The sequence below is a fragment of the Micromys minutus genome (genome assembly GCF_963924665.1).
Source record: "Micromys minutus genome assembly, chromosome: 24".
NCBI classification, from domain to species: Eukaryota; Metazoa; Chordata; class Mammalia; order Rodentia; family Muridae; genus Micromys; species Micromys minutus.
In genome coordinates this window covers 18178375-18203507 of record NC_137959.1, presented here as the reverse complement: position 1 = coordinate 18203507, position 25133 = coordinate 18178375, and the positions used below count along the sequence as shown (strand labels likewise).

The following is a 25133-nucleotide window of genomic DNA, read 5'->3' as shown; positions in this document are numbered from 1 at the left end:
AAAACAACAAAGAATTAGAGGCTCAGTAAAAGACATGCCAGTGGTCACACAAAAAATAGCACAGCTTTTACCAAGAGGTATTGAGAGCCCACATTTGACTCTCTTGCCCCATGCCCAAAGCAGCAACCAATCAGGATCAAGAATGAAGCAACTGCAAGCTGAGGCCAGGTCACTGTGCAAATGTGACAGTATACTTGGACAGATGAAGCAGCTTTCTGCCTTCCAACAGGACGACATGTTAAAAATACTTTGTCTTCAACAGCCTCAGCTCACGTAATAGAACTTTTTTTTAAACTTTAACTTTTAGAACTTTGACTTATAACTTTACTTGTGTAGCTGTACAAAAATACTTTGAGTTATTTTCACTTTTTAAAGCTTTCTGAATTTTGTTAAAAATTAAGATACACATGTTCTCTCTCTCTCTCACATACACACACACACAGGCCCGCACACTTATGATTGTCTGCATCATCAGCCTCTACCTGTGTGGTTTGTTCTACGTTGGTCTTCAGAGGTTGTAACATGCACAGAAGTACCAGCCCCGGAGCCATGCCTTCCTCTAAATTCCTTGTGAAGGATCTGCCTGAAGCAGATGGGACTTAACCCATGAACAGCAGTGCGCTCTGAGCAGGTCATGTGAGCGAGCACATAAAGTATGCATAGCTGCCTGGGCTGTACTCTCATGCAGCAGTGCACAGGTGATCTGTTCTCACTATCCTTACCGTGACTGAGTGACTTGAAATATAGGAATCTTTCAGCTCCACTGTAGACTTATGGGCCCACTGTCACACACGCCATTTATCTCAGCGACACATTAATAATGTGGCACACGGCAACTGAAAAAAGCAGCTGTTCATTAGAGAAGAAAAGCAACCTGCAGGTTCTTTCATTCTTGCAGGCCAGGAGGCTCTGCAAAGACAGAAGGACCCTCAGAGTTCTTTGCATTCAGGCACTTCAATTGGGGGACAGAGCTGCCTTTAGTCTGTGGCAGCTGAGAAAAGGCAAGCTTCCAAATTAACCATTAACAACCAAGTATGTGTAGTCCTATGTGAGCACTATTCTGGTTTGAAGTGCTGTGGAGCCTAAAACTGTGCATGGACGACAGTCCATTGCTGCCTGGCACAGGAAGAGAACTCTAACACCAGGTCTGGATAGTCTTTTGTGTCTGTTTTTTGAATCAGGGTCTCACTATGTAGCTCTGGCTGTCCTGAAACTCTTTGTAGACCAGGCTGGCCTAGAATTCATAGACAGATCTGCCTGCCTCTGCCTCCTGAGTGCTGAAATAAAGATGTATGCCTCCCACTCCTGGCTCTATCTTTGTTTTTTGAGACAAGGTGTACGTACTGCTGCCCAGGCTAGCCCTGAACTCACTATGTGGCTGATGAGGGTCTTGAACTCTTGATCCTTTTGCCTCTACCTTCCAAGAGCTGGGATTAAAGTATGCCTCTCCCCACCCCCTTTTTAGGTCTGGATATCTCATGTCATTATTTAAAAATTACTTTGTTTTATGATTAATACCAGAACATATTAAATTTGTAAGTATCCAGTAGGGTATGAATGTTAAATGTGTTTTACTGACTGGGGTAAATAAAACAAATCGAAAGCCATCAATCTAAAAGACAGAATGCATTTGGATGGACTTTTAGGACATCAAAGAGAAGTGTGAATAAGATTCTTACAGGTCCAGCACTTTTCCTAATAGGTGAAGTCCACACTGAAACCCACAAGCATAGTCAGAAAAGGAGAAAGCAGCACACAGATGTGTGGGATGGTGGGAGGGCATCTTTCAGCCATCATATCTAGCCCACAGTGGGAAGAGCGATGCCATAGCCCCATGGAGCAGTTCATGGAAAAGAACAGGAGCAAAAGAAGGATTTCCTACACTCCTGACACCGCCTTTAACATGGGGTCTTTCAAAAGGAAGGAAACAGCAACAAGTTCCACACTCCACCCTCCAGCACTTAGGAATGCAGTCACTGGGACGGTTCCAGGATTGGAAGGCAGTAGACGAGAGGAAATACATAGGGCAATAAGCAGCCACAGAATTCCTGGGGCTATGTTAGTTTTCAGCCAGACCTTTTCTAAGGGAGCAATGCTACCTTCCTGAGTGTACCCTATCCCGAGAGTCAGGGTGGAGCTCAGCCCGCAGTGGGAGTGGAGTAATGACTCAAACTGTGTCACAATTCTCAGGATAAGCACGAAGAGGGTTACACATGTTTCTACAACCTCTTAGGAGTGAAAAAGAAAGCCACTGATGACCCTTAGGACGATGTGCTAAGTGAAACAAGCCATCAGGAAGTGACACACACTGAGGCAAAGAGTCAACAGAGAAGGGCAGCAGCATTTCCTTTTGGGAAGATAGAAAACATCTGGATATGGATGTTTCCCAGAAGGCAGTGATGGGTGCTTTGGAGCACTTCAATGTACTCAATTCCAGTGACTATACATGCAGGAACTGGTGGGTGTGGTGGCTCAAGCCTGCAATTCTAGCACTTAAGAGGTTCAGGTGGAAGGAGCAGTACTTCAGAGCTAGGCTGGGTTACATAGTAAGACCCTGATAAAAGAAAAAAAAAAAAAAAAAGAAACAAACAAACCCTCAAATCAAATGTTACCCTGCTAAATTTTGTGTGTGTGTGTGTGTGTGTGTGTGTGTGTGTGTGTGTGTATGAGTGAGTGTATTTAACCAACCATAAAAAAAAATTACCAAAGTTAGAAAATTGCCAAGGCAGTTACTATAGAATCAAAAGAATTCAAATGGAGAAAAAACACTTAAAAAAAAAAAAAAAAAAAAAAAAGAGCAAGGGATAAGTTTATAGCTCTAGCATGATGTCTAGATTGAGGACAACCATGAACTTGTTTTGTTTTGGGACGGGGTCTCACTGTATAAGCCACAGTGACCTTGGACCTGAAGGTCCCCTTCCTCTGCCTCCTGAGGCTAGCATTACGGGTGTGCAGCAGCACAGTCCTTGGAGGACAGTCTGTTTGGAGGACACTGTTACCCAGCATGCCATGCTTCCCTTCACTCCACGAAGACTCCACGGTCCCAGCACTGGTGGAGTGAATACTAGCCGGCTTTGCCCAATCTTGTTACTCATAATAGATGAATGCGAAGTCCCAGAAACCACTTCTGTTTGGGAAGGTTTGTCTTTGCTCTAGGCTGCGGTGGTTAATGTGCTTCACAAATCTCAGAGTTTCTCTGTCCCTGTAGACCAACGCCAAAGAATTGTTTTCTGGATTCACTATGAGCAGCTGAAATGGGAGACACGAGACACATGAGAGCCCAGAACTCATTCTCAGTTCGGCAGTTTCCACGGTGAGTACTGAAGTAGGGAAGAGCTAAGTATTAAGTAGGTAAGAGGCTCCAAAGACGTTTTTATTAGGAAATGAGCTTTTCTCTTTTATGTCACTAGGAGATGACATTTCCCAATAAGCTCTGCCTCACTAGCCTAACGTGTTTGCTTCCAACTACCTGGAAAGAGTGGTGGGCGAGAGCCTGTGAATACAGGCTCTCAGTGTGTATGGGCTCATCTCCTGCACAGCACACAGCAGGCTCAGTATTGTGTTTTCTTGTGTTTCTTGCCAGTCGTGGTGGCTCACACCTGTAATGTCAGCATTTGGTTGATGGAGGCAGGAGTGTTGTGCCAAGGATGGGGCCAGCCTGGGCCACATAGTAAGACCCTGCCTCAAAAACCAAAAAACCACACATACACACAAAACAAACCAAAAAGCCCCCACCAAAACCCAAAACCAAACCAAACCACACCAACCAACCAAACAAAAAACCCCCCGAAAACTAAAACACCAAAACAATCAATCAAACCAATAAAGAAATAAATTGGTGTCTGAAGAACAGAACTTTTTAAGAGCTAGAAAGAACTTGCTCGAAGGAGGCCGCTTACCTCTTCATCTTCACCTTTAGCAATGTAGGAGGTAAAGCCACCATATTCTGGCTCCCAGCCTGAGGAGGGAAAGACGAACAGCACTGAGCTCCCGCTGCCAGAGTGACTGACTCCCTGCTGAACAGGGGCTCTGGGACGTCTGCGCTGGCCTTTAGCATCTGCCATCATGGACTCACTGTTAAATGCCTAGTTTCCCAGGCAGCTGAACTGAAAGCCAGGCTTACTAATGAATACTGAAAGAGGAAAGGAAAGGACCAGAGAGTGGGGAGACTGACACTATCCCTAACACCCTTTGGAATTCTGAGTACTTAGGAGTTGGGGAGCTGGAGAGGGTTCCTCTGGAGAGCCTGCCTGCTCCCTCCTACCTTCACAGCCACAGTAGAGAAACAGGTCCAGGGCAAATTCAGTCCTGCTGTTGTCGTGGACTAAAGTGTAGTGACCAGTCTTCCAGCGCCTCAGCTCCCCCTGGCACATGGGAACGCTTGATTCTAAGAAGACACAAAATGACGCCCGGCAAAGTTTTTACAGCTTTGGTACAAATGCTTGAACGCAAGGCCCCACCGTAAGGTCTGTGACAGTCAGAAGTTATAAGATCTTACTATTCAGTGGAGAGAATGCGAGTTTTAACCTCTCATTCTCTCTCTGGTGTCTTACTCTGTAGACCAAGTTGGCCATAAACTCAAAAGATTCACCTGCCTCTGCCAAATGCGTGCTGTGATTAAAGGGGCATGCCACCACTCCTGGCTGAGTTTCAGTTTCTTTCCATTTTAGATGAAATAGAGATTTAATCACAAAATGAATCAATAAATAAGTTAAATAAATAAAACTTGAGTATACTTTTGTGTATCTTAAAGCAAGGAAGAGATTTCTTATGTCACCACCAAAGCAGGAAACATAGAAGGTAGACAGACAGATGACTAACTTTTTGTTGTTGAGATCAAACTGAGGAATGGCAGACAAGCACTAGATCTCTACACTCCAGTCCTGGCCCTTCTCGCTGCCTATCTGCAGAAGCTGAGGTCTTTACAAAGCCCAGACTAGCCTTGAGGATGCCGTCCTCTTATCTCAACCTCCTGAATTCTGCAATTACAGGCATGCCCAGCTTTGAGCACTTCAATATTTTGTCAAGCCTAAGGGTTAGGGATAGAGTTCAGTGGTACAATGCTTGCCTAGCATGGCTGAGTCTTGGGTTCCATTCCCAGTGCCACAAAAAGAACTACAAAATTATAAAAAAATTCATCGTTGAAAGGAAGATAGAGACCCTGGGGCCTCCACTGCCTCTTGTTTGTAGACGAAGCTCAGCTCCTTCCTGTGGGATCCTCTAAGCCCTCCCTTCTAGCTTACCCCATTCCTTTGTGTCAGCAGCAGATAACTAGAAACACTTCCTGCCTGGGGTCCCCAGTGAGCACCCTGGATGGGACTCAGGTAGGCCGGTTTTCATTCTTCTTTCTGGTCTCTCACCCGAAGCCCTGCTGCAGCATGCTTGCAGGGGCTCCTCCTCTCACCCTACCTCCATTCCCTGAGGATTCCCCCTCTTAGCAGGGACCACACTTAGCATTTCCTGCTGACCCTCTCAGTCTTCCTTCCTCGCCTAGCTCCTTTATCAGCTGCAGATACTAGGTGCCACACCTGTTCTCATTGTCTTCCTTGTCCTCCGTTATGACTTCTCCCCTCTCACCCTCAGCCTGCAGCAGCCTGTTCTCAGGGGCCCCTCCTCTTACCCTACCTCTATTGCCTAAGGACTCCAACCCGTTACAGACCCAGGGCTTCCCTAGCTCTCACCAGAGCCCCTCCTTTCACCAGGCCTCCAGCTCCATGGCAACTTTGCTTCTTAGTGCTGACAGGATGCCCTAGCTCTTTCCCATAGTTCTCAGCCTTTTTTCTCAGCCCATATTCCTCTCTGCCACCAACTGACCTGTAGAAGCACTCTCTCCCAGGAAACCCACAGCCACACCACACTTTCCTAAAACCCAGAGTGGGCAACAGACACCAAGATATCAACAGCTAGAATCGCTTCAGTCATAACTGCAGATACTCAGACACCAGCACAGAAACACAAACATAAAGAGCCAAGACAAAACGCCTGCACCTGAACCCAGTAACTCTACTACAGTAGGGCCTGGGAGATACAATACAGCTGAAACAGAAGACATGGACTTCAATTACGAGTATGTTCAAGGACCTTAAAGAGTATGTAAATAATTCTTTTAATGATGTCTATGAAAACACAAAGAATGAACAGCCCAAGACATGAAAGTTGAAAGAGAATAAAGAAACCCCAATCTGAAAAACTGGAGATGAAAAATTACACAAAAATCTCAGAGAGAAGCCTTACCAACAGAGTGGGAATCATGGAAGAAAGAGTCACTCAGACCCTGAAGACAAGGGACAAGAAATGTTACAGAAAACAAACAAACAAACCAACAAACCCAGACGAGCAGAAAATCTGGGGCTCTAGGAAAAGACCAAACCTACAAATAATAATAACAGGAGCGAGTAGAAACCCAGGTCAAAGACACAGAAAATATTTTTAACAGAATCATAGAAGAAAAATTTCCCAATGTCAAGAAGGAAATGCCTATATATGCATTTAAATGCCTATAAGAAGCATATAGAATAACAAATAAATAGGACCAGAAAAATTCCACATAGCACATAATAATTAAAACACCAAATATAAAGAACAAAGGAAAATATTAAAAATTACAAGAGAAAAAAAATGAAGCAGCCAAAAGACCAAGTAAGGGCAGGCTAATTAGAATAACACCTGACATATCAGTGGAGACTCTAAAAGCTAGAAGGGCCTGAATGGATGTTCTACAAACTCTTAGAGACCACACACATCAGCCCAGATTACTATACCCAACAAAGCTATCCATCACCATAGAAGGAGAAAATGAGATATTCCATGATAAAACTGAATTTAAGCAGTGCTTATTTACCAATTCAGTTCTGTAGAAGGCACTAGAAGGAAAACTTCAGCCTGAAGAGGTTAACTATACACAAGAAAACAAGGAATAAATCATCCAAGACCAGTCAATCGGAAGAGTGGGAAAAACCCCTACAGCATAACAAATAAATAGCAAGAATCAATAAACATGGCTCATGGATAACTCTACTATCAATGGTCTCAATTCCCACTAAGAAGACACAAACTAACAGAATGGATGGGAAGAGGACATATTCTTCTGGTACATCCAAGAAACACATCATACCATTAAGGATAGATATCACTTTAGAATAAAAGGACAGAAAAAGGTGTTCTGAGTGAATTGACTCAAAAAGAAAGCAGGTATAGCCATTTTAGTATCTGACAAAAGATATTTCAAACCAAAACTAATCAGAAGAAAAGGAAAGGACACTAAAATCTCAAAGGAGAACCCCACAAGAGGATATTGGAATCTTAAACATTTATCATCAAACCCAAGGTACAGAACTAAGCCAGGTAATCTCAAAGCATCAAACACAAATGGCTGAAAACACTTAAAAATTCAACGTCCTTAGGGAATTGAAAATAAAAGTACTTTTCCGATTCTGCCTTATACCATTCAGAATGGCTGAGCTGAAGAAAACAAATGATAGCTCATGTTGTCAAGGATGTGGGGAAAGTGGAGCACGGATTCATTAAAGGTGGGAGTGCAAACTTGTACAGCCACCATGAAAATCGGTGTGGCAGTTCCTCTGAAAGATGGGAATAGCTCTATCTAGCTCAAGATTGCTGCTACTTTTGGGCACGTACCCAGAGGACTCTACATCCTATTCAGACGTATATTCATCTATATTCATTGCTGCTCTGCTCCTAATTGCCAGAAATTGGGAACTGTCTAGATGTCCATTAACCGATGACTGGATAAAGAAAATGGTGCATTTACACAATGGAATATTATTGAGATGTTAAAAAATGAAATTATGACATTTGCAGGTAAACGAATAGGACTAGAAAAAAAAACCATCTTGGGTTTTTATCTCATCCTGGGTGAGGTAACCTAGACAACTATTGTATGTAATCTCTTATATGTGGATATTAGTTTTTAAGCATTTGATACTACAATCCATATAACCACAGAGTAAAGGGTTAAGGGGGAGGAAAGTATTTCTGAATGGAAATATGGGGAGGGACATTAACACTAAGGGCCATTCGAGGGGTCATATAGAAACCTACTACTGTAGAAGTTTCCTAAGATAGAAACATATGTTCAAGAAATATAAATGGAGTCAACAAAGACCAGGGGGGACAATGTCCAGACCTCCAGTGCCAGGAGTGGCCAAAGCATCTCCATGGAAACCCCAAACATCTCAGGCCATTGTTAAGGTTATTCTCCATAAACGGATGGTAAGGCCTATTGCCGAAGACATCATTTACACATCTCACTGAACATGGAGACGTCAGGGTGGTGCCTAAGTAGAGGCTTCACCCTTTTTGATTAGTGTTCACGGTACTGGAAGGTACTCTGCCTGCTGTCAGATAAGAAAAGGTAGCCATCAACCCAGCCACAAACCCTGTGACCTATAAAAGTGGACTGCTCAAAAGATTTACTAGTGCAACAGTAGCATGAGCACTGTGGGAGTAACCAACCACACTGATGGATTTAAGGCCCATGCCACAAGATGGCGCCCATGCCTGACACTGTGTGGGTGGCCTGAGCTTGGGACTGGATAGATCATAAGAGGAAGGAAAAACCAAATAATAGTGTTCTGCTGAAGGAACATAACAATGAGTCCTAATGAGATTCTGCTAGTCCCATAGATCTCTCTCAGCCATCAGAGAACCTTCTTCTTGCAGTAGATGGAGACTAACATAATGCCCACAACTGGACATTATGGAGAAACTGAGAGAATACTCAGTCCTAAGTGGGATTGTCTTAATCAAACCCTCCCTTCAGGGAGCTATGTAGAAGAGAAGACAGAAAGATTGTTAAGAGCCAAAAGGATGGATGACTCCAAACACAGAAAAACAACTCGAACAACTCCTCCACACGCCACAGAACTGATGCCCGTATGGATTCAGAGACTGGCTGCAGGTACACAGCACTGTAATGGGGTCAGGTGACACAGAATGACCATGACTGAGCAGCCTCAGGCGAGAGGGAGATATGGAAAAGCTTCTCTGAGGAAGTGCCACTGCTCAGATCTGAGAAGAAATGCAGGAAGAGCATTCTCAGGCGGAGAACAGCTAATATATTTTATTAGAGTGAGGACAGAAGGTGAGGGTGTGCTCCTGAGGGAGGGGACACGAGGTGCTATGTAAGCCTTCAGCACTGTGTGGGGTTTCTTTGTTTTCTGGGTATAGATTTGACTCTGCCATCTCCCAGGAGAACTCAAGTCCAGGAGAGCTGACTTTGTTTTGTTCTCCTCTTCCTGAGGTGGAAACAGTGCAGTAGTAGATGCTCAGGAAGTACTTGTTACATGGATAAGGATAAATCATTAGACCATGGCCATCCTGACACCCAAACATAAATCAGTTGAATGTGGGATGGTTTTAGGTGAAGATAAACGTGAGTCCTAACACCAGCTTACCTTTCTTTGCTTTGTCTTCCTGTGATTCTGGGTCTGCCTGTTCACCATTCTCTTGACTGTGGCTGCCAACAGTTTCCTGATTATTCTCTGGCCCTGAGGGGCTTTGGCTAGTCCCTTCTTCAGTGCCACTACCAGCACTGGCTGTCTCCCCTTCTCCTTTGTCCTCAGTCTCATCATCCTCTGAAGGGGCCAAGAAGTGAAGCTTCAGGCCAGTGAAGTTGGAGAGCAGCAAGAACAGCGCCTCTGAGCGAAACAGGCCCATGCACTCCTTCAGTACATCAGGGAGATTACTCTCTTCTGCTTTCTCATAAAACCTGAAAAGAGTAATGGCAAGCTCCTCAGCCCCCCATGAGAGAATGCCCATGCAGTCAAAGCTGGTCATTAGCTTTGAACCTTTCTCCCTAAACGATGCACAGCTTATGATAACAGTGAGACTCTGCTAGGACCTGCTACAGCATGTCCTGAGGAACTAAATGTTAAGGCAAGTGTCCTACTGGGATGAGCTATGCAGATGAAAGGGAGATGCTATGTCCAGATGGAACCACCTGTGATGGTGACCTCTACCTTTTGTTTGGGGGACCATGGCTTTTCCATTCCACATCTCCTTTCTCTAAGGCTTCACAGACCTTTGCAAATTTCTCAGGCTGGAAAATAAGCAATAAAGAAGTTAGCAAATCCTCCTGCAATCTCTCACTTTTCTATGAGGAGAAGCAGCTTTGTAGACTAGCAGCTGGCTGATTCCTAAGAGGATCATTTGAATATTTCCTCTTTCATATAAGATCTCTGTGGCAGCTGTATCTAAAAGGGCCAAGTGTCATTGGGCTAGTCCATTATAATAAGTTTGTAAACTTATTATTAAAGATTTTTATTTTCATATATGCATGTGATGTATGGGAATGTGTGCACATGAATACATGCACCCATGCATGTGTGGGTATAAGCCAGAGAAGTATCTCTTCCACTGGTCCTTCACTGAACATGGAACTTGTGATTCCCAGATCCTCTTCCCACTAGGTTGGTAGCCAGCAATTCCACACTCTTATCTCTAGTGCCAGAAGATAAGCAAGCAAACACATGTTCACATGAGTGCTAGGGATCTGAGCTTAGATCCTCACATTTATGACACAAATGGTCTTACTGACCTTTCCCCAGCTCTTAGTGGTTGTATGGCTTATATTAAATTCCTAGTGACACTAACTCCTCTTGGATTCTTAGGATATCATGAGGAAAAGTTAAACTGTATTGGCAAGTATCACTAAAATGGACATCTCTATAGACTTTCTTGGTCCCACTTATCCCCTCATTTCAGAAGCTTTCGGATTTAGAACAGTCAAATACAATGTAAGAAACTGGCTTTCTATTAAAATATGTCCATAAGAGGCTTTACCTAAAAATTGTTATGTCTGTGGGTGTTTTGCCTGAATGTTTATGTATCTGTGCATTGCCCATGGGGGCTGGAAGAAGCACTGGGCCCCCTGGAAATGGAGTTAAAGGCAGTCGTTAGCTGCTATTATTTCTGTAACAAGATAATGCCTCTCAACTTCCGTAACACTCAATGTCAGCTGTGAAATCCCAATGGAGTCAGTTTATAGAACCCCTCTTTTTCATGGAATGTGTATTTGTGTATCTATCATGAAGTCACCAGGGTCATGAAGGGCTCTATCAGGATGTGCTATCTCACAGAGCTCTCACAACTCTGCAAGAAAGGCAAGGTGCGCACCATCCCATTGTGACCAGTAATACAGCAGATACCTAGTGAGACTGACTTGCTCAGGTTAGGGAAACTAGAGCCAGAACATGACTTCTGACTTCAGCTCTTTCTGCTCAAGTTGCCTCATGACGGTCAAACATTCAGTATCAGATCAACTATCAGTAGCAATCTATTAAAAATCAGCAAATACCACACTAACCAAATGAATAGGAAACAAACAAACAAACTAGGTACCCGGTCCCTATTAGGGCAGGAATGTGTATTTGTACACTGAGCAATACAGTCCTGGACAGGAGAGATGGCTTAGTGGTTAAAGTACTTTTTACAGAGGAACCCACGTGGAACTGATTCAGTGCCAGGGGAGCTGATGCCCTCTTCTGGCATTTAAGCACCCGCATGCATGTGTGCATACATTCATGCTTTTATTTTTTTAAAAAAAGATAAACCTTAAAAAGGAGTTTACAGAATTCTGGAGACATCACGCACACACCTGACAGCAAAGCTTATTATTATAATTTGTGCATTTTATTTGAAGAGAATTACACGAACATCTGAACCAAGAAGGAAAAGAAATCTTGCTGCAGTCAATTTTACCAAGACTAAATGTCAAACAACACATGTAAGCCAGGGTATGGTGGCCTACCTTAAGAAACTCCTTCAGGAGAATTTCAGACCTTTCCTCAAATTCTTCTTGAATTTGCATTTGATAATCCATTTCCAGGTAAGCAGGGTTGATCCACTCATATAAAATTTCATGCTTACAAGAGAAGCAGCAGACATAGGAGATCCATTAGTCTCCATAGCTTCTGTTCTTACACCGTTCCACATTCCTCACATTTTATGTTTCTCCTATCACACAAAAAGCACTGCAAGACTATGCCAAAAACATTATCGAAATCTAAGAAAAGCGGAAGTTCCAAGTCTAGATGCAGCACTGGCAAAACCCAATTTTAAGATCAGAAAACCAGGCTGGGTATACAGTTCATTGGGAGAATGCTTGGTTAACGTATGCAAGGCCCTTGGTTCGATGTCTAGTGCTGCAAAATACATGTCAGTTCTTATGTTCTCCCAAGTAAAGTCAGGAAAACAACCCACACGCTATAGTACACAAGATAAGAATAACAATAACTTATGCTTACGTCTTGTGGGATGTGAGGGCTTCGAGGGACTGGGGGCTCAAAGTAGGTAGGGGGCCTGGCTAACGAAGGACCATGAAACCAGCCACTTAGAGACAAACGTGATGATTCTTCAGACAGGACTTCGGACACCTGCAAGAGCAAGACCATCGGCACATCAACACAAAGGATGGCGCGTGAAGACCCATGTCAAGGCTCCGTCAGGCTGGGTATGCAGACGGCCTGGAGAGACAGTGAGTCCAACAGGAAGGAGACAGACAGTGGGTGATCAGAGAGCCAGGCCCTTGGTCTCTTAGATAGGTTTGCCCTACGGTCTTTACCTGGTGAAAGGATACTGGAGACACTTCAAAGAAAACCAGTTTGTTCCAGGAAGGGATAAGAGACTTGACAATCTGCTTTGGCTGCAAGTGTTCTGCATCAGGAGAGAAGACACCATCAATAGGCCCCAGCACCATTAACACGTTAAGGCTGGCTCATCCAGCTCTTGGCATTCTCAAATACTCCCTCCTACCTGTCACTCAAACTTGCTCGTTCAGTGAGGTGACAGGCACTTCTACCACACTGTCACCTATTACGAGAGCCAGACTAGGTTCTCATCCTCCTGGAGTCAACCTGTGGTCAGTACCTCCAAAGACCTGTTTTCTTGTCAGACAGACTGCTGTTAGCAGACTCATGGGCACAAGTCGTGTGCTTTTCCCCCCTTTGGTGGTCAGTACACAAAAGCAAGGCCCACTGCCCATCAGAATCAGCTTTGTCTCTGGAGAACTAACTTGAAGTGGAACTTCAAGGGGTGCTTGTCAAGCTCCCATGAATTCTACCTGTGGAAGTCCCTGGGCTAAAGACATGGCTTCCCTCTCAATTGACATCATGTGTCAGAGTGGTTGTCCTGAGGCAAGTGCTTGGAATTCAGGAGTGGCTTCCTGGAGGTGGTAAACGTGTCTTACCATCAGTGTCGTAAAGGTCCAGGGTGCCCCCCAAGTCCCTGTCCCAAGAAGGAACCAGGTAGAGAATGAAGGCGATCCGGCGCCCCTCTAGCTCATCGTCGTGACAGAGCAGAGCATCTGCAGGCACACAGAGCACGATTTAGATTTCTGCACATACAGCAGCTGCTGACCGCTTCGGTATTCAGTCGGTCCTGACATTCATCTGAAGGCCAACTCCAGCTCTAACTGTCCTGCCGTTTTAAAATGACACTTCTCTTTTGTAAATGTAGCGATACAACTCAGACAGGGTGGAAAGCTATAAACACAAGGGATACAGACAGATCTACAATACAGTTAGAAACACTATTTCCCCACACATTTCTGTAGTATTTCCCCCTCGCATGTGTACTTAAAGAAATGCTAATGCTATAGTGGTGGGTTGTAGGCTGAGTTTTTCAAAATTACAAAGCATGTACACCTTTCCATAGCATGTACACCCCTGACATCACTTTTAACAGCTGCAGTTACTGTTCTGTATACAGGTACTCTTTATGTACCTTCTCTCTTATTGCCTTTCTATTTGTTATTACATTGTTTGTATTTCTTGTCTATTCCAAAGAATGCCACAATGAATATTACTGTTCATGGGTTTATACATTCCTTTTTTTTTTTAAACTTTAAACGTTTATTTATTGTGATGTTTGCGGCAAGAGAGGGCCATGTGGATCAGAGGACAACGCAGGAAGCTGGTCCTCCCCTTCCACCATGCAGGTCACGGGAAAGTAACTCAGACTGTCAAATTTAGTGCCAAGTGCCTTTAACCCACAGAACCAAGCCACCTCATGGCAACTTACACTGCAGTAATTTAGCAATATGGAAGTTACCATGTGAAAAGAACGGAACCAAAGTTTGGTGACAGTTACATAATCTTAAAGTGGCATGTCCAAGGTTCTTGGTTTGTCTCCCACAGTTCTTACACTCAGGTCTGGGAGCAAAGCCTTACAACCCTGGTTACTACTGCAGAGGTCGAGCAAGGGAATCAAGTTTAAGGCCAATCTGGGCTACAGCGTGGGTTCAAAGGCAACCTAGGTGACTCAGATGGCAACTCAGAGAGAGAGGGAGGGAGGCAGAGAGAGTTGGGGGGAGGACTGAGGCTAAAGCTTGGAGATATCACTTGCCTAGCAAGTTGAGACCCTTGGTTCAATTCCAGCCACAAAACAAAGAGCAAAAGCATCTGCCACAAAGTGTATACTGACAGGCCACCTGTGAATGGGCCTCCCAGTAAGTTCTCCAAGGTCACATCACTAAGGATATGACACAGGGTCACTGTGAACCATCCAGTAGGATTCAGATAAACCTCAGCATTTTCTATGGCATTCCTTCCAGATGGACGTCTCGAGGAGAATCACCCAATCATAAGGAAACACCAATAAGTCTGGACTGAAGAAGTTGTTAAAAGGTAACTGTCTTTAAGTCTTTCGAAGCATCAAGGTCTAGGAAGTCTAGGAGAGACCAGGAGGCCAATCTAGACTGAAGGAGGCTCAACAGACAGGACAAGTGGATGAAATATGCCATTCTCAACAAGATCCCTTTGCCTCGAGAACCAAATAATAACAAGTGAAGGAGGCCTACGAATTAGATGGGAACAGCACTGGCCTGCCGCGTTTCTTACCCCAAAGTACATTACTGTCACGGAGGAAAATTGACTGCAGTGTTCAGGCTTTTGGAATCTCAGCACTGCAACTGTCTTTCAAGGAAAACAAATTATTTATGCTAAGCCTGACTCTTATATTTCTGTTTGAAATTAATTTCAAATTAAAAATTTAAAAAAAAGCTAGATGTGGTGTCACTCAAGAGGCAAATGACTAAAGCGAGTTCCTGTCTCAAAGAAAGTAAAACAGTAAGAAAAAGCACTAAAGATACATAATGGCTTTTCACATGCATTACTAAGTTTATCTCCAAAACGCTTTACCGATTTAGATTTCCCCAAGACCATACATGACAGCAAACTTGAATTGAGATTTGGTAAGACAAAACCAAGTAACCTTTCATTTCCTTCCGTATGAAAGGCACGCATATTCCAGTGCACATTTCTGAGTTCTGAAGAGGGACTGGAAGGCAAAAGAGGAGGGAAGGCAGGTGACTGGGCCCATTACGATTTACATTCCCATTTCCTATATCCACTTTCCAAATTCAAACCAAGAGGAGGAAAAGCAGCATTAGAGGAGATGGGAACTCTTCGAAGTCTTGGACAGAATGAACGGAACGGTACCACCTTTTGAGCTTTACAATTCGGTGTGCAGATTGGTATGAGACTTTTTCTGCAAATATGTTCAATAGCTCTCATATACCCACAGAGAACCATTTCCTTACCCTTTGTGGTGTGACGGCTATTCCTGTGCATGAGCTGAGTCCTTCCGAGGAAGGCCGAAGCTACCTGGTACCCTGATGCTACCTTCCTATCATGGTGGTGCTAGAGTCTCGAAATCTTTAGACAGAAGGGCTTCAGCCTCCTTACCAGTGAACTCGTATTTAGCACAGGACATGTCAATGGTTGCTTCGAGGTCAATGCCAGAAACCTTAGAAAGCCAGGCCCGAAAATCTTCAAACATAAGTTTCCTAGAAGAGTGAACAGAAGGCATCTTGTTAGGCCGCAGCATGGCCATGTCTGCAGCCGTGTTATTCCTATACATACTCTCTTAAGGTCACATTTTATTCAAGAGCCCTGTTCTCAAACTTAACTCATGAGACGCTCCATCGCTCTCTCAGAGACCACAGTGCTCCTGCTCGGAGTCTCCTCATGCTGTTTGTTCTCTAGCGTTTACCTTCACTTGGGACGTCCGACACACCAGCACTTTGGGCTGTTGTCATTCCCCACATCACTGTTTCATTACAAACCACCCACTGTCAGAAAGCCTTTTCAGCAGTAAATGGGAAAACTTAATTACTATTTTTGCACATTTTGCTTCTGACACCAAATATGTGGGCTTTCTGCTGGTACCTACCTGCCTTTGGAAACAATCAGTTCAATTCTTACACTATCTACAGGATTAATGGCTCAGTCCCAATCAGAAGATCAGCTCATGATTTGTGCTGACTAGGTATGAGGTCTCTACAGCAAGTTCCTCATGTTAGATCCTTTGCTGGGTAATTTTTACTTACTGTATTTCTAGATTATTATAGAAAGAAACAACTCAGGGGTTGGAGAGATGCTCAGTGGTTAACAGCACTCCCTGCTCTTGCAGAGAACTGGGGTTGGTTCTCAGCACCCACATCAGGTTGCTCACAGCATCTACAACTTCAGTTCCAAGGAATTCAATGTCCTCTGGCTTAAAGACGCATCTACACACACGAGCTCAACTAAGGCAAACACACATAAACAAAAGAAATAATTTTTTTCCCTACAAGGAGACTCAACTCAGGAACAGCCAAATATAAAAGATTCACAGCATAAAGTGCTGGGGAAGAGGAAGAGAGCTTTTCTCCCATCTCTCTAGTGTCCATGACTTACAGCTGCTTTGCCACATAGGCATGGTTGATTAAACACACCACTGGCCACTGGTGATGGATCCAGCTAATCATAAGCCCCTCTTCTCTTTGAAACAAGATTTTATGCTTTGTAGCTCAGTCTTGGTCTATAATGTACTTACTACATAGCTCATGCTAGACTCAAACTTGAGGCATTTCTCCTACCTCATCCAAGCACCCTCCTGGTTTTTACTGGAGGTAGAATGTTAGGGCTGAGAGATTTAATACTCTTAGCTATCTACTTGGCAAATGTTTTTCCTTCCCCAACTTTTGGGGGTTGTCCATTCCTTTAGCTCTTGTATGGTAGAATGGGTTTTCTTCCTAACAAAAGATTCTCCATTTGCCTTTATTAATATCAACACTTACATTCTAAGTTTGAGAAGCCTGCTGCCAGGAATGGGGACTAAGATCCAATATGTATTTCCTGTTACAAACCTCAGTATCATAAGCACTAATACTAATGCACTGATGTGTCCTTGAAATGAGGATTTTTTTTGAACTGTCTTTTTTCTAATTTTAGTTTCAGTTAAATCTATATGTGCACCTTTCCTGGCTTTTAATTGTGTCCTTTCTGAAAATGTAACAGTGTTATGGGGAAGGCAGAGTCCAGTTGAGAACAGCTCTCTCTTCACTTTTGGGAAATAGCTGTCAATAAACCCGTTTTCCTATTCCACGTACTTTATGCTACTTTTTCTTCACAGAGGCAAGAGGCTGGGTCCAGAGTTGAGTGGTTAGAGCTAGGGCTCCAGCAACAGCAACATGAGCATTGCCACTTACAAGTACTTGGGTGAGCAGCTGCAGGAGATCATAAAATGACCTTCCGAAAATTTAAATCTCTGTGTGTGTATACACACACCATGGAACACATCTGGAGGTAAGAGGACAATATGTAGAAGTCACTTTTCTTCTTTTACCATGTGTGTAATGGAAATGGAACTCAGGCCATCAGGGTTGGTGGCAAGCACCTTTACCAGCTGAGCTCACACACTGGCCCACAAAATGACTTTAAATTGTAGTAATGAATACTAAGTTAATCACACAACAGTCAACAAAACCCACAGATGTTCTGATGATAGCAGGGCGTTAATATAAAAGATAATGAATATTTATTTCCATTATAAGCTAAGCTAGCCTTCTAGTCTTTGTGTAGAAGACTCTTTAATACAATCTGTAACTAGTTCAGTTAGTCAACTTTGAAATAATGTTAACTTTGATAATTAAAAGCCTTTAGTTGGCCATGAGGTACATAACTCTGATCCCAGTATGGAGAAAGGTAAGGCAGGAGGGTTGCCAGAAGTGCCAGGTCCACCAGGGCTATACACAAACATTTCATCTGAAAACAACAACAAAAATAAACACAGCGACAAACAAAAAATACAAACTCCTAATCCAAGTACTGGAGAGATGGCTCAGTGGTTAAGAGCACTGACTGCTCTTCCAGAGGTCCTGAGTTCAATTCCCAACAACCACATGGTGGCTCACAACCATCTGTAATAGGATCTGATGCTCTCTCTTTTTTTTTCTCTTACAACTTTATTTAAAAAAGAGACATACATGTACAGATTTTTAAAAGCACTTTGGCATAAAACTATATGAATATATTTTTGTCAGTACTTGATTCTTTTAAAGGTTTGATAGTATGCATTGGAATCTTACTAGTTACCATAAACATAAAGTACACGTAAAACAGAACGTAACATGGAAACAGTCAAAGTTTTCTTGGTGTGTATAGATTAAACATAATAATTTTTGAATACCAAAAATTGCCACAAGGCTATATTCTTAGCTCTTGAATTATTAATGATTTAAGGTCTAGGTATACCACACTCTGAGAGGGTGCTATACATTTTTTTTTTTTTCCTAAGAAGGACTGAGGCTTTCACTTTTTGGCCTTTGTTTTTTTTTTTTTTTTTGAGCTTCATATGGCCTGTGAGTTGTTTCTGGGGTATTCAGAGCTTTCTGGGACTAGTATCCAATTATCAGTGACTGTGATGCTCTCTTTTGATATGTTTGAAGACAGCTACAGAGTATTCACAGACATCCAATAAATAATAAAAATAAAAACAAACCCAGAACACCTAATCTAAGTACTTAAAAGACTTACCTGTGATCAAATTATATATGTACAAATACAGTATTTTTGGCTCATTCAAATGCATGTAACAGAAATTCCTATAAAATGCAACTGTGCTGTTAATGATTACATATCAAGTCTCCTGGGGAAAGATTCTACCACCATTTCTTAATAATGTTTACATCCTATAAGATATTGTGCTTGGCTGGGAAAACCCCAGAAGTGTTTGGTAATGTCTAAAGATACTGGGGCCATTTATACAAAATGAGCCAACATGGCCAGCAGCTACAATGGTTTTCAGACAATGGTGGGGGTAAGGGTGGGGATAAACTAGTATCACCAATTTCCAAAATGGTTGCTACAGAATGCTCCTTTCTATACTCTGTGAATTATCACAGGACACGCTTCTATCTTCTCTCATCCTTGGCATCTCTAATATTCTTCACGTGGATGCCCAGAACACCCGTGGCCAATAAAATGAGCAACTTTCTGTAATGGTCAAGGAAGTTCTGCTCTCATGTTACTTGGCCGTGACTCTTCCAACATGCAGTGATGCTCAGTCAGAGGTGACAGGTGTCTTGGACTAATGAGATGAAATGTGTTAAAGTGAAATTGTTTCTCTTCAGGAGGGAAGTCTACATTCGTATGAAATATGAGTTACAGCTAACACAGAAGTGATACTTCTAGACAGAAAGAAGTAACCTGCACAGGCTGCTGTCAGGTATGGGAGCATCTCAGAGAAAAAAGGAGAAAAATTAACTTATCAGAAGTGTGAAAAACAGCTGTTATAAAGCATGTGCTCATCACAGAAAACAAACCTCAGAGAAGTAAAAGGAAACTCTCTGGTTGATATACAGGTATAGACATTTATGCCTGTGGTAGTTCTTTTCCACCGAAAACTGTATTCAGTGCATCTGAGATGTCTTTGATGGCAGTAACTATTGTACATCATAAGGGGAGAAGGTTGCTAACCAGAGTAAATAAAGTATCAACTATCCAGGTTGCTTCGACCTTAAAAAAAAAAATCATTGAATTGACAAAGTGTGACTATATTATGCTTATTAAAATTCAGACACACACTAATGGTTGTGTAGCTTCTTGTATGGAATCTTTGAGCACTTCTTCCTTTTGTCATGATCTTAGAACTGCTCTATAAAACGTGCATACGTGCAGGTACAGAGAGGTAGTTCTAATTAAGAGAAGTAGAGAACCCGGGTTCCCTTCCCAGAACCCACATGGCAGATCACAACCATCTGGAACTCCAGTTCCAAGGGTTTCTACATCATCTTCTGATGCTCATGGGCACTGCACACATACGGTGCATCTATATACACCCAGGCAAAACACTCATGAGCATACGTTTTTAAATACATACATTTGATGCCCCATCTTCTAAAGTACTGTGGCAGTATAAAAATGTATCTAACTGTCAACACTGGGGTTTTAATTTTCAGTACTTCCTAGCTTCATGAGCAGAAGAAGCTATCTTCACTGTTACTTTGTTTCCTCAATAAGTAAGAAAGCCAAACATTTTATTACTAAGAATTTGGAGTCAGGCATGGTGATTCATGTTTGTAATCAGCACTTGGTAATCTGAGGCAGGAAGAGTTCTGTGACTTTCAGGTCAGCCTGAGCTACATACATAGACAGTGCTAGACTAGCCTGAGGCCCTGTCTGGAATGAAGGGAAAAAGAAAGGAAGAGAGGGCAGGAAAGAGGGAGGGAGGGAGAGTGATCAAGTGAACCAAGGCTTAAACTTGTATCTTAGCTTCCTCAGTTTTTGTTTGGTTGTCTTAAAGAAGTTATCTAGTTTCTTAGGGTTTATCACCTCCTTTACCAAACATAACAATGTCCACAAAGACTTCATGATCTAATATTTAAAACTCAGTGCTGTGCCCAACGCTCATTTGGCACCCAACAAATTTAATTACTTGCTTACCTTAACGCTGAGATATGAGGCTCTTTTCTCTTCTTCAAATCATCAGACTTGATCATAAAGGGGAAAAAGAATTCCTTGTTAAAGTATATAAAGAAGGACAGTAAGGACTCTGACAGTAGAACTCGGTGGCTCAGAGCCTAGACTCTGAGAACTGCCTGAGCTGACATGTGACCACCCCATCTTGCAGCTCTGACGCAGGCAAGTGACTTGATATATTTGTACATTATTCAATCAACAAATACCTAAGTGGTTATTACAGAGACGTTTAGGTTTGATGAGGAATACAAAGAGTAGACATAAAACTGATTTATTAGCATAAAGGAGACACACGCACAGGACAACCACAGAGAGGAATGGGCTGAGCTGAGAGGGGGAAGGGTCTGCAGTGATAAGGTTACCCAGGTTAGACTTCAATGAGAAAGAGGCAGATTTGTCCAAAATGCTGTAAAGAAACTAAGAGGCTAGCCCTGGCTCTATCTAGTCTCAAAACAAAGAGATCACACCAAATCAAACTAACCTCAAAACAAGTGAGAATACAAACAAAACAAAACAAACAAACAAAAACAAAAAAAAAAAAACAGGTTGGAAATGGAAGGGAAAGTAAGCTTAAGAGCTTTTAAATTTTCATTTAATTGAAAATCTTTTAATGAAAAAAAAATCCAACAGGTTTTTGTTATCGTTGTTACTTTAAAGAAGTGAAGGAAAAATGTATGTGCAGTTTTCTTTCCGTAAAACAGCAAAAGTAGAACACTTCCTTCACAGGACTCTGATGTGTACTTAGTGACTGAAACACTTGGGCTGTCACAAAGTATGTACTTGGTAACGCTTAAAATATATAGATGAAGCTCACACCCATAGTGCCACACCTATTCCAACAGGGCCACTCCCTGGGTCGAGCATATACGAACCATTACACTTTGCATGGTTACAATATGTCAGAGACCCAATTATCTGCTTAAATTTATAGCACAGGCACAGAAGAAGTACACAGGTAGAGAGATCCTGCCTAAAAGTGAGCAAGGTAAAAAGAATCTACTACAGGCAACAGTTTTTCTCTTTGGTTTGCCACCCACTGCCATTTTTGTTTGTTTTTTTGTTCATTCTGACTTCATATTAACAGAACTCTTTCTTTTGTCAAACAGCATCAAAGAAAAACCATTCTGGGGTGAGGAGACAGCTCAGTCACTACAGTGGTTGTCTGACAAGCACAAGGATTTAGGTTCAATCCCCAGGCTCATTGGTCAGCCAGCCTGGCCCACTTGATGATGAGCTTCAGGCCAATAAGAAACTGATTGAGAAAAAAGGTGCATAGTGCCTGATCAAAGGCACATATCTATATCCACATTGCTGAAAACACATGTACACACATACACACACATACTCAATTTAGAAATCAGACATTGCTTAGGGTTGAAAAGTTGATGTAACAGCAGACAACCATGGTTTTTCATTAACCTAATAAGATTTCCTTGGATAAAAGTTTGAGTTTGATTTTCTTTAGAATTTCTGAGCGTTTCATCATGTGAGTATTTAGGTTGGGTAATTCAATCATATGTACAAGGTCTGCAAACTGGAGTGGGGTAGGATCTCCGCAGATGATAGTGTAAAAGAATAAGATTTTAATTACTCTCTTATTCCAGAGAAAAATCAAAGAGGGGAAATGCAGAGAGAATTCTTCATCTGCTTCATCATTTTAATTTTATTTTACATGTATGGCTGTTTTTCCTGTATGTCTGTTATGTCACATGGTGTCCTTGGAGGCCAGAAGAGGGTGTTGAATTCCTTGGAATTGGAGTTGTAGATGGGTAGAGGCAACCATGTAGGTGCTATGACTAGAACGCAGCGAAAGAGCAGCCAGGGTGCTTAACTGCTGAGCCGTCTCTCCAGCCTCCTTTGAATTTTTCAACCCTGCTAGCCTAGAGAGTTTATGAGAGAGTGATCCATATATTGAAGATACATGGGGAAGATACTGGGGAAACCAATGTCTTGTACTTCTGTGTTAGACAGGGCTATCTTCTAAGAGTAGGAAAAACAGTATATTGATTTCAAGATAGCCCCTTTTGCTAAATTATACTGTCCACCAAAAAAGAATGGAAAACTGGGGGTGAAACTCAGCAGTAGAGTATGTGTTGGGATCGAAACAGCACTCTTACTCCGCAAAGGAAAAAGATAAATTTCCCTTTCTACTAGAGATATATTGCAATGTAGAATACAGGAACTCAAGAGATTGAATGGCTATATATCTCTACCATGCTGCTGCCCAACATATATACCATCCCACTAAGCTATCTCTGCAGCCACCGTTAGTGAATGATTTTATAGCTAAAGAATTTCTGAGGAGGAAGGGCCAATGAATGTAATAGGAATATATACCTGTTGGAACTTATATAAATCATTGTACTTTTCATGGAAGTCCAGGCTCAAAAGTTCTTTCTGAAGTCCTTCCAGGAAGTCTTGACTTTGGATGAAGTTTGGGATCACACAGTGCAGAAAAGGATCCACGTCCAAGGTAATAGCTTCTGTTGGAAGGAAAACAGTATCCTGGTCTTTTTTCTGTGCGTTTGGCCACCAAGCAGCATAACAGAATACCAGAAGAGACCATCATGAAGTTTTGGTAGTCTAATATTTAAAGTCTAAGATTCATGAGGAACTGTGCGTTGTGTTATTGCTTTACTCATTCAAAACTACTGTTCTCAGACTCTTATGTTTCCACGGTAGGCTTTGATGAGTGGAAGGGACAACGCCAATGGAAGCTCTTGAAGCTCTTGGTTTTTGTTTTAAGTTATTTAGTTTACCAATTCTTACATCAAATTCATTTTCGATTCCTTAAAAAAAAAAAGACTTATTTATTTATTTGTTCTATGTACATGATGAGTACACTGTCACTGTCTTCAGACACACCAGAAGAGGGCATCAGATCCCATTACAGATGTTGTGAGCCACCATGTGGTTACTGAAAATTGAACTCAGGACCTCTGGAAGAGCAGTTAGTGCTCCTAACTACTGGGCCATCTCTCCAGCCAGAATTTTAGATTCTTAATGCATTCTCTCCAGAATGAAGTAAAACAAGAATAGCAAATTAAACAAGAGCAGCAAAACTGTCTGGCTATTTCTCTTTAATCCTGCCCTTTCCTTCCCCAAGTTTCTGGGGGTGGGGTGACTACAGTTTAAAAAAAACCAACAGGTGGTTTTTAACCTCTTCTAATTGATTTCACTTCCACTAGCTTATGAGTAACAACCAATTCTGACCTACTAAGAGCCTGACCCAGTGTTGTATTATAAGCACTATTTCATTTACGCTCTTTACAACCGAGAAATAGAGTCACTAAGCTTATGCAACAGACAAGGAAACTGGGAAGTCTCTGAGCAGCTGGAGCCTGCATTTTATGTAATAATCTTCTGTCTGAGTCCTGAGTGCCCAGGGTTCGCCTCTTTAAGCACTTAAATGAAACAAACAACCAGTAAGTCTGGAAAATTCAAGATGCACCCAGCCAGATTCACGTTGTATAAGGTAATAACTTGTAGCTATGTCTGGAATGACGGTTCCTTTCAAGATATGCTCGTTTTGTGCATCTCTTAGGCTAATGACAAGGCATGTGAAAACTGGTAAATCCAGGTGCTTGCTTCTCTGACAGCTTTCAACACCAGCGTGGGTCAGAAGGTCATGTAGCAGGGGAGATTGACCCTAGCTAGCTGCTTACCAGTTCTCAGGGAAACATTTATGAGTGTTTGTCAATCCCATCTTTCAGAGGGGGAATTCTATCAACGATTCCGTTTTATAAAAGAAGAAACTGTTCCTTAAGCAAAGTTATACGCATTGCCCAATGACGTACAATCAGCAGAGGGATTCTGAGTGAATGACTTCTGATTCTAGAATTCAACACCCAGTCTACATGTTTCTCACATTCCCACACTGTCGGGAGCTTATATTTATTTCCTTCCCCAGGCTTATCAAATCAAGCAGAATTTGGAATGAACCGAGCAGCAGTCGGCGCTGGGGTCGGAGGTGGCTGCGATCCTCCCCACACCTCTTCTCGCCGCCGAGCCTCCCTCAGAGCACCCCATTACCATGGTTGAATGGCGTCCGGCAGCTCCAGGCCTCAGCCACCTGCTTCCTCAAAATTTCTTCAGTGATAGTATCCGAAAACTCTGCCGCTACCTGCTTTTTTCCCTTCTTCATTGGCCGCGCTGGGCCGGGATCCGCCGGCCGTTTCCCGTTCATCTTCTCACCGTGCACAAACCCACGCCAAGGAAGTCAGGACGCCACTTCCCTCCAGAAACTACAGTTCCCGAAAATCCTTTCCTTAGTTCGCAAGCATTACCCAATGGGAAGGCACGAAAGCATAGGTAGGCGGAATCTACACATAAGTTACCAATAGAAGGTCAACATGTTGAGTCACGCAGCAA

General features: G+C 42.6%; 1 protein-coding gene across 1 annotated transcript; it reads right to left on the bottom strand.

Annotated features, from left to right (window-relative positions):
- Window positions 1-2824: 2824 nt before the first annotated feature.
- OGFOD1 (2-oxoglutarate and iron dependent oxygenase domain containing 1) lies at window positions 2825-24966 on the bottom strand. The gene is made up of 13 exons (XM_080936700.1): window positions 24795-24966; window positions 23100-23245; window positions 20727-20773; window positions 15705-15805; window positions 13208-13324; window positions 12584-12675; window positions 12267-12395; window positions 11771-11884; window positions 9981-10060; window positions 9417-9730; window positions 4265-4387; window positions 3900-3958; window positions 2825-3249 (listed from the first exon to the last, which is right to left on the bottom strand). Exons 1-13 carry the CDS (start codon window positions 24946-24948, stop codon window positions 3088-3090), a joined length of 1638 nt encoding a protein of 545 aa, XP_080792826.1. The 5' UTR covers window positions 24949-24966; the 3' UTR covers window positions 2825-3087.
- Between the last annotated feature and the right edge of the window lie 167 nt (window positions 24967-25133).

What these genes read in the sequence shown, in the direction of transcription:
- OGFOD1 (XM_080936700.1), bottom strand. Translation starts at nt 24,948, where the DNA reads ATGAACGGGAAACGGCCGGCGGATCCCGGCCCAGCGCGGCCAATGAAG. An exon ending in CCGGACGCCATTCAACCATG is followed by an intron (nt 23,246 to 24,794) that starts GTAATGGGGTGC and finishes TCCTTCCAACAG; the next exon opens with AAGCTATTACCTTGGACGTG. An exon ending in GGAAGACAAAGCAAAGAAAG is followed by an intron (nt 4,388 to 9,416) that starts GTAAGCTGGTGT and finishes GTGTCTTCTTAG; the next exon opens with AATCAAGCGTTCCCATGTGC.